Source organism: Anomaloglossus baeobatrachus, chromosome 2, assembly GCF_048569485.1.
Source record: "Anomaloglossus baeobatrachus isolate aAnoBae1 chromosome 2, aAnoBae1.hap1, whole genome shotgun sequence".
Classification (NCBI taxonomy): domain Eukaryota; kingdom Metazoa; phylum Chordata; class Amphibia; order Anura; family Aromobatidae; genus Anomaloglossus; species Anomaloglossus baeobatrachus.
The window spans coordinates 727,753,082-727,763,327 of record NC_134354.1 but is presented as its reverse complement, the minus strand read 5'-3'; the positions used below and the strand labels follow the sequence as shown (position 1 = coordinate 727,763,327).

Genomic DNA, 10,246 nt, shown 5'->3' with positions numbered 1-10,246 from the left:
ACTGGACTCATGCCTACAAACTCCAGGAACTTCCATGGAAAAGTACAAGGTTTATTGACAGGTGTCCCACCAAAATGCCAGTTTCCCTTAAGGCTATGTTCACAGAGGTCAATTTTGGTGCTTTTTTTTACAACAAAACCTCATCTCTTAGCAGTAAAAAAGCTGTATTTTTTTGTAACGTTTTTGCCACATTTGTTGTCCCATTTGTTTATAGTACATATTTAAATAAAGTTAGTTACACGGGTTTTTTTTCCACTTTTCATTACTTTTAAGGCCATGTTAATGTAGCGCCCCTGAAGCCATCAGGGAGCTGCAAGGTTCTGCATCCCCACCAGGATGCAGGGCCTACCCCCCTAGGGACCCGGAAGACCAGTGCCGGTAATACACGAACACTCCAGGTAATCCCAGTTTTCCATAACAATCCCCCATACAATGGTACAGGGCTAGGGTCGAACCAATGGATGGCCGCCTAGAGGTGGAGTCAGTCCAGTCCACTAGTTGACAAATGGGAGGGGCAGACTGTGGACAGAGAGTCAGATAGCCTGAGAGGGACCCCCCCAGTTGCTCTACCGCCTGGGACCGAGTACCCGATAACCCTGGGCGTGACATTCACACAAGGTGTTTTTGCAGCGTTTCTTTGCATGTTTTTTCATTGATTTTATGAAAATCCATGCTAATAAAAAGCTGCTTTTTCAGTACCAGCAAAGCCATACACTTGAGGGGTTTTTTTCCTGATTGAAATGGCAGCCTGCTTGATTTTTGCTGCATTTTTGAAAGAATGCGCATGTCAATACTTTCAGCATTTTTGCCGCGTATTTGCAGCATTTTTTCACCCATACAAAACAATGATGAAGTGCAAAAACATTATAAGAACAAAGCAAAAAAAAAAACCTCAGAAAAAACCTAACCATAAACGCAGGTTATTTCCTGAAAAGAGATAAGGTTTTGCTACAGCTTTACTGCAGAAAAAAACGCACCAAAACTATCCTGTTTGAACATAGCCTGATAGTGGAAAAAAAGCTGAAAGAATTGGCATGCTGCTTCTTTAAAAAATGCAGCATTTTACCATTTCAAACAGACAAAAAGACGTACATGCCAAAGCTTGCAACTACTAAAAAAAAAAAAACGAAAACATTTTTTGAGATGTTTTGCAGATCAAAATGGCCATTTTCATACCTGCTCAGTAGCCAAAATGGCCATTTTCATACCTGCCCAGTAGCCACGTCATGGCAATCTCATTATACTGGGTCAGTCAGGAAAAAAAAAAGCAAGAATGGGTTTTGCTGTTACCGTAAATGCAACTTTTTATTACCATTGATTTGCATAAACCCAATGGGAAAAAAACGCGCCATAAATGACCTGTGTGAACACAGCCTTAAGTCATCTTGCTAAAAAAACAAACCAAGAGAAGTTGCCTCTGTTATTAATTTATGCATGAAACCAAATGTTGCTCATCAGAAAAATGGTTTATTACATCATCTTCCCTGAAATAGGTTCAAATAATTTAAAATACAAAACATTGTACAATTATATTCATCTTAACAATCAGCGGAACATTGTACAAAACGAGTGTCGCCAGGTATCATCAGGACTGGCTTTAGCAGGAGGTGCAGAAAGGTTTTTCCCTCACCGGAGAAGAAAAGGGAAAAAATGCAACATTTATATATGAAAAATGTGTTCTGGTGTTGAAAAAACAAACAAAAAACTATTATTTACAAAAAAAAACAGTGCCGTCCCTGACCACAGGTTGTGAGTGGTATTGCAGCTTAGTCAGAATTACTTCAAAGGAGTTGAGGTGCAAAACCCGACCCCACCAGAGGGATGAATCTGCCTAAGGTGCCTATGTATATGTGCCAAGTTCACACCACCCTTATCCTTCACATGTTCAATCACTGCCTTTATGGTCATTATAAGATTTATCCAACAGATTCCCCCCCAAAAAAATTATCGATCCCTCTCCCCAGGCTTGTAAACTCATTATTTTTTACATTTTTGTACATTTTCCCCATATAGTGCTTGGAATCAAGGGGTTTAAATAAGCAAAACCGCCCACATAAAAAGAACGCCCGAGCAATATCAGGCCAGTAAACATTGTCATTCTTTCAAACCTTGAAGTAAACATGTCATCCCTGAGAATTGTCAAAGAAAGTCTTTTTTTTTTTGTTAGTTTTTTTTTTTTAGTCAATATATTAAAATTAACACTAAAATTTCCCGTCTGGCCCCTAGACCTTTATAGCTTTAGAAGAATGATTCCTACTTAAAACATTTTTTGGAGAAGATGGTGGGTTCCTTAGTCAGTGCTTCTTTAGTCTCCCATAAGGGCGTCATGGACATCCGCGTCGTGCTCCTTTACTCTCCGTGGGGTTGCCCTCGGCTTCTACTCGGGGTCTATCCTCCGCGCTGCCGACTCCGGAGGTCCTTACCAAGACTAACAGTCCAGAGTGGCACTTGATGGACTTTGGCTTTATAGTTAAAAAGTTCTAGGTGTCACCTTCACTGAGCAACGCCGTTGGCCATGGTGCCCACATTGGTGCCGGGCAGGGGCATCATGTGGCTCAGAGAGGATTCGGGGCTCAGAGGATCTTGATCATTCGGCCCATTCTGACTTTGCTGAATCCTTTTCTTGTTGATTTTTCTTTCCTTCGCTCTTCTGTTCTGGAACCAGATCTTAACCTGCAAGAAGAAACAATTTGAGTTGACAATGCTTTTTAGCTCTGGTGTATATATGGGGCATGTTACTTCCCAACCCTGCGTCTAGCACCTTCACATACATCCACTATACAGCCTCATTCACACATAGTATCTAAGGGATTATGTATGAACGTTGTATATTTTGAACTCTGGGTGCAAAGGCCAAATACTGTAATCTACCCAACCTCTCCTGCCATCCAGATAATGGGTGAAGTATATTGTGTTACCACAATCAGTATTTTCTGCAGTATTTCTCCATCTATTACCTAATTTACGTCACTTGTAATTTGAGCCTTTTTTTTTACATTTTTATTGCTTTTTTATGCTGCAGTTTCTAATCCTTTTTCCTAAGTCTTGTTTATAATTAAGCTGCTTATTTTGTTTTTTGACACTTCCTGGTGTTTTAGCTTTCACAAAACTTTATTGATACAGTGAAAAGTGGATTACATGTGTTTTTAGGTAAAATATATCTTTGTACTGTGTTAGCCAATAACCATGCCTGATGAAGAGACCTGAGTAGTCTGGAAAGCTTGCTATATATTACCTGATGAAGAGACCTGAGTAGTCTAGAAAGCTTGGTATATATCACCTGATGAAGAGACCTGAGTAGTCTAGAAAGCTTGCTATATTTTCCCTAATGAAGAGACCTGAGTAGTCTAGAAAGCTTGCTATATATTACCTGATGAAAAGACCTGAGTAGTCTGGAAAGCTTGCTATATATACACCTGATGAAGAGACCTGAGTATTCTGGAAAGCTTGCTATATATTACCTGATGAAGAGACCTGAGTAGTCTAGAAAGCTTGGTATATATCACCTGATGAAGAGACCTGAGTAGTCTAGAAAGCTTGCTATATTTTCCCTAATGAAGAGACCTGAGTAGTCTAGAAAGCTTGCTATATATTACCTGATGAAAAGACCTGAGTAGTCTGGAAAGCTTGCTATATATACACCTGATGAAGAGACCTGAGTAGTCTGGAAAGCTTGCTATATATTACCTGATGAAGAGACCTGAGTAGTCTAGAAAGCTTGGTATATATCACCTGATGAAGAGACCTGAGTAGTCTAGAAAGCTTGGTATATATTACCTGATGAAGAGACCTGAGGAGTCTGGAAAGCTTGCTAAATTTTACCTAATGAAGAGACCTGAGTAGTCTAGAAAGCTTGCTATATATTACCTGATGAAAAGACCTGAGTAGTCTGGAAAGCTTTCTATATATTACCTGATGAAAAGACCTGAGTAGTCTGGAAAGCTTGCTATATATCACCTGATGAAGAGACCTGAGTAGTCTGGAAAGCTTGCTATATATTACCTGATGAAGAGACCTGAGTAGTCTGGAAAGCTTGCTATATATTACCTGATGAAGAGACCTGAGTAGTCTAGAAAGCTTGGTATATATCACCTGATGAAGAGACCTGAGTAGTCTAGAAAGCTTGGTATATATTACCTGATGAAGAGACCTGAGGCGTCTGGAAAGCTTGCTATATTTTACCTAATGAAGAGACCTGAGTAGTCTAGAAAGCTTGCTATATATTACCTGATGAAGAGACCTGAGTAGTCTAGAAAGCTTGGTATATATCACCTGATGAAGAGACCTGAGTAGTCTAGAAAGCTTGGTATATATTACCTGATGAAGAGACCTGAGGCGTCTGGAAAGCTTGCTATATTTTACCTAATGAAGAGACCTGAGTAGTCTAGAAAGCTTGCTATATATTACCTGATGAAAAGACCTGAGTAGTCTGGAAAGCTTGCTATATATTACCTGATGAAGAGACCTGAGTAGTCTAGAAAGCTTGCTATATATTACCTGATGAAGAGACCTGAGTAGTCTCGAAAGCTTGCTATATATTACCTGATGAAGAGACCTGAGTAGTCTGGAAAGCTTGCTATATATTACCTGATGAAGAGACCTAAGTAGTCTGGAAATCTTCCTACAGTTAGGTCCAGAAATATTTGGACAGTGACACAAGTTTTGTTATTTTAGCTGTTTACAAAAACATGTTCAGAAATACAATTATATATATATATAATATGGGCTGAAAGTGCACACTCCCAGCTGCAATATAAGAGTTTTCACATCCAAATCGGAGAAAGGGTTTAGGAATCATAGCTCTGTAATGCATAGCCTCCTCTTTTTCAAGGGACCAAAAGTAATTGGACAAGGGACTCTAAGGGCTGCAATTAACTCTGAAGGCGTCTCCCTCGTTAACCTGTAATCAATGAAGTAGTTAAAAGGTCTGGGGTTGATTACAGGTGTGTGGTTTTGCATTTGGAAGCTGTTGCTGTGACCAGACAACATGCGGTCTAACGAACTCTCAATTGAGGTGACGCAGAACATCCTGAGGCTGAAAAAAAAGAAAAAATCCATCAGAGAGATAGCAGACACGCTTGGAGTAGCAAAATCAACAGTCGGGTACATTCTGAGAAAAAAGGAATTGACTGGTGAGCTTGGGAACTCAAAAAGGCCTGGGCGTCCACGGATGACAACAGTGGTGGATGATCGCCGCATACTTTCTTTGGTGAAGAAGAACCCGTTCACAACATCAACTGAAGTCCAGAACACTCTCAGTGAAGTAGGTGTATCTGTCTCTAAGTCAACAGTAAAGAGAAGACTCCATGAAAGTAAATACAAAGGGTTCACATCTAGATGAAAACCATTCATCAATTCCAAAAATAGACAGGCCAGAGTTAAATTTGCTGAAAAACACCTCATGAAGCCAGCTCAGTTCTGGAAAAGTATTCTATGGACAGATGAGACAAAGATCAACCTGTACCAGAATGATGGGAAGAAAAAAGTTTGGAGAAGAAAGGGAACGGCACATGATCCAAGGCACACCACATCCTCTGTAAAACATGGTGGAGGCAACGTGATGGCATGGGCATGCATGGCTTTCAATGGCACTGGGTCACTTGTGTTTATTGATGACATAACAGAAGACAAGAGTAGCCGGATGAATTCTGAAGTGTACCGGGATATACTTTCAGCCCAGATTCAGCCAAATGCCGCAAAGTTGATCAGACGGCGCTTCATAGTACAGATGGATAATGACCCCAAGCATACAGCCAAAGCTACCCAGGAGTTCATTTGTGCAAAAAAGTGGCACATTCTGCAATGGCCAAGTCAATCACCAGATCTTAACCCAATTGAGCATGCATTTCACTTGCTCAAATCCAGACTTAAGACGGAAAGACCCACAAACAAGCAAGACCTGAAGGCTGCGGCTGTAAAGGCCTGGCAAAGCATTAAGAAGGAGGAAACCCAGCGTTTGGTGATGTCCATGGGTTCCAGACTTAAGGCAGTGATTGCCTCCAAAGGATTCGCAACAAAATATTGAAAATAAAAATATTTTGTTTGGGTTTGGTTTATTTGTCCAATTACTTTTGACCTCCTAAAATGTGGAGTGTTTGTAAAGAAATGTGTACAATTCCAACAATTTCTATCAGATATTTTTGTTCAAACCTTCAAATTAAACGTTACAATCTGCACTTGAATTCTGTTGTAGAGGTTTCATTTCAAATCCAATGTGGTGGCATGCAGAGCCCAACTCGCGAAAATTGTGTCACTGTCCAAATATTTCTGGACCTAACTGTATATATTTAACCTGATGAAGAGACTTGAGTAGTCTGGAAAGCTTGCTATATATTACCTGATGAAGAGACCTGAGTAGTCTGGAAAGCTTGCTATATACTACCTGATGAAGAGACCTGAGTAGTCTGGAAAGCTTGCTATATACTACCTGATGAAGAGACCTGAGTAGTCTTGATAGCTTGCTATATATTACCTGATGAAAAGACCTGAGTAGTCTGGAAATCTTCCTATACATTACCTGATGAAGAGACCTGAGTAGTCTGGAAAGCTTGCTATTATTATCATCTTTTCAGTTAGCCATTAAAAGGTATCAACCACTGAGGACTCAGTTCTTTTAAACAATGTGTTTTTAGAGCGTTTCCACGCTTTAATTCTACAGAGGAAATTAGCACATAAAACTCAGCAAGATATACGAAACAGGAACTGTGGAGGAGACGCACAATGGGGTCTTACCAAAATTAGAGTTATGGAAACTGATAGTTAAACACTCACCTAAAGGGGTTGTGACAGTCACAACCCCTATAACAGCCACGAGATGTACAGGTGAAATGCTGCAGCCCCAAGTAGAAAAAATAGGTAGTAGTAGGAGAAACGGGAGTTCAGCCCACACTGTCACCACATCAGAATGTATTAAAATGTATGTCTTTATTCTTTCATGCACAGGTCAATGCGTTTCAGGAGACACTGATGAAGGGAGCTGTGACTCCTGAAACGCATTGACCTGTGCATGAAAGAATAAATACATACATTTTAATACATTCTGATGTGGTGACAGCATGGGCTGAACTCCCGTTTCTCCTACTACAACGTATCCGCAAGATAAACTGATGTTACAGATTTCAGTAGACTGTAAAGTCTGGAAAGGTCCTCTCCCCTCTATACCTGTGTTGCATTGATAGTTTATGAATTATATTTGTGATTTTTATGTAACCCCTTCTCATGTACAGCAGCATGGAATCACTGGTGCTCTATAAATAAATATTAATAATAATAATTACATAGTTACATAGGTTAAAAAAAGCCCTAGGTCCATCTAGTTCAACCTTCCTCCACCTATTATACACAACATCACTAAATCATTTATAACCAACAATGTTGTGTGTACTGAGGAAATCATCCAGCACTTTTTTAAAAGCTGTTATAGTATCTGCCATTACTACCTCTTGTGGTCGGCATTCCACAGTCTGACTGCTCTAACTGTAAAGAACCCTTTCCTATTTAGCTGCCGGAATCATCTTTCTTCCCCTTGCATATTATTATTGTTATTAATATTATTATAATTACTATTATTGATGATGATGATGATGATAACTATTCTTATTGTATTATACAAATTTCAATAATGCACTGCAGCTCAGTTCATCTAGGGTAAAAAAAAAAGCACAGTGGACATGAGATTTGTATAACTCTTATCCATTCTGCTAGAACAGTAAGGCTATGTTCACATAGGGCATTTTCGCTCCATTTTTGTTGCTTTTTTTCTGCAGCAAAACCTGATCTCTTAACAGTAAAACAAGCTGTGTCTTTGGTTCTTTTTTTTCCCGCGTTTTTGCTGCTTTTTTTTTTTCATTTGTCTACAGTACATGGTTAAATAAAGTTAATTTCATTTTCCAAAAAAGCAGCAAAAAAAAAAATGCACCAAAATAAATCACAGCTGTCTTTTTTCACTCATTGCTTTCAATGGTGAAAAAAAAGCAGCAAAAGCCCTGAAAGATCTCACATTCTACTTCTGCAGCTTTCCATTTCAGATAGGAAAAAAAAGCAAGTTTAGTGTGTGAGATTTCTGGAATCTCATAGGTTTTGCTGGTGCTGTACAAAAAAACACCAACAAATTTCTATTAGCATGGATTTACATAAAACCAAACAAAAAAATGCCACAAAAGCAGCAAAAAATGCAAGATGTGAACATGGCCCAAGATGGCGTGCTTCTTTGACGCAGGTTCAAAAACTCATTTTGGGAACATAACGTTACACCACCCGTGATTATATAAATTTCAGCTGATGTTGCTAATTTCAGCCTGGTTTAAATGTAAGGATAATGTAAAAGGCTCCTCCAGGGACAAAAAAAACAACGAATGTGACTAACGCCAATCACTTGCTCTGGATAAGAAGCTACTAGAAGTGCAGAAAAGAAACCTATTGATAAACATGGATCATCAGCGGTGAAGGCTCGCACAGCCGGGAGATCTGGTGCAGTGCTGGTGCTGGGACAAAATCAGTGAATTCCATTTATTTATATTTTGCCTATATTCAATATATTTAAGCCCTTACTGGAGACCAAATAGGGAAAGCGACAAAATACAATATAAAAAAATAAACAATTGCTAACATTTAGGTTAAATTACTTATTGCCCCCAATTTGTGTATTTTAAATAGTATATTAGAATATATTAAAGCAATCAGAATGGGAGAAGTGATAGTAATAATAGTAAAGTTTAGAATTGCACATGCACCTTTTACTATTATTCTAAGACCGCACTTTGCGCTTCCACCTGTATTTCAGCTGCTTTTTAGGTCCGTTTTGAGAAGCATATTTTTCATGCCAAAAGGCATGCGTTTTGATTTTCCAGCAAAGTCTATGGAAAATGGGGATTTCTAGACTGCACTTTGCGTTTTAAAACACTGCATTTAATTTGCATATTTTGTGGCAAAAACCATGCGTTCAAAGAAGCAGCATGTCCGTTGTTTTTGCCATTTTGGGTGCGTTTTGCTAACATTGAAGTCAATGAGAAATGGCAAAAACTAAGAAACTTCAAATTTCCTGAGTTTTACCTGCTTTTTAGGTGCAGAATACATACGTTTTTGACTTAAAAAACGCCTGCTTTTCTGACATTAAAATAATGGAATAATAAGTCCCTTTACACACACACATAGTCCGACAATTAAATTAAAGAAAATTTTGATTTTATTGCTATTTTAACATTAAATATTATAAAAACGCTATAATTTCATGAAATATAAATATTTTCTTTATTAATTCCAAAATTATGTTTTTTCCTTTTTTTCTCTTTTTTTCATGATGTTTGACTATTTAATCTTTATTTAGCAGTGTTTTGATGTTCAAAACGCATTTGTCAAAACGCAGGTGAAAAAGCAGGTAAAAAGCGGTAAAAACGCATCTAAAACGCGGTAAATACGCATGCGTTCTTAGCGCTAAAGTTCTGAAAAAGGCAACTTTGGTCCAATCAATTAAGCACAAAACGTGCGTTTAGAACTGCAAGTAGATGAACGCAAAGTGCGGTCTTAGCCTTATTACCAATGGTTGCAAGAATTATATTTAGGTATTGGATTTTCCAAAGCCTGGTTTAGTGTGACTTTATATAGTTACAGATATAAAAAGGCAAAAAATCATACTAAAATAAGGCTGAGTTCACATGTCCAGCAATCATCCATTAGAACAGATGCAGCAGAGATCTGCTAGCCAAAAAAAAAACAACACTTTTTTTGTCTGTTTTGAAAACATTGATTTTTGCAGGATCCGTTTTTTTAACATTGGAGTCAATGGAAAATGGATCCATTAACTGATTGTTATTTATCCATCCATTTTTCTTGCATTTGTAATGGATCCATTTTTTTCTTACTGTTTCAAACGGAAGATAAATAATAGGGATGGTCGAATACCTCAAATATTCGGCTACGCCCATATTCAACGAATAGGTCATTGCTATTCAGCTATTTGCGAATAGTCTATGCGCAATGTAAGTCTATGGGAAACCCGAATAGTTGCAAAATAGCAACTATTCGGGCTTCCCATAGACTTACATTGCGCATAGAATATTCGCATAGCGGCGACCTATTCGTCGAATATTCACGAAGCCGAATATATGCCGAATATTTGTGATATTCGATCATCCCTAATAAATAACAATCAGTTATCGGATTCATTTTCCATAGACTCCCATGTTAAAAAAAAACGGATCCTGCAAAAATCAATTTTTCAAAATGGACAAAAAAGTAAATTTTTGCT

At 38.3% G+C, this 10,246-nt stretch overlaps 1 protein-coding gene across 2 annotated transcripts in view; it reads right to left on the bottom strand.

Moving 5' to 3' along the window:
- Nucleotides 1-1,452: 1,452 nt before the first annotated feature.
- Nucleotides 1,453-10,246, bottom strand: part of CDX2 (caudal type homeobox 2) — an 18,856-nt gene continuing 10,062 nt past the window's right edge. For both annotated transcript variants that reach the window (XM_075334623.1, XM_075334624.1), the window contains exon 3: nt 1,453-2,673. In XM_075334623.1, coding sequence (XP_075190738.1) covers nt 2,494-2,673 — 180 coding nt within the window. In that variant the 3' untranslated portion in view covers nt 1,453-2,493. The remainder of the gene's footprint in view (nt 2,674-10,246) is intronic.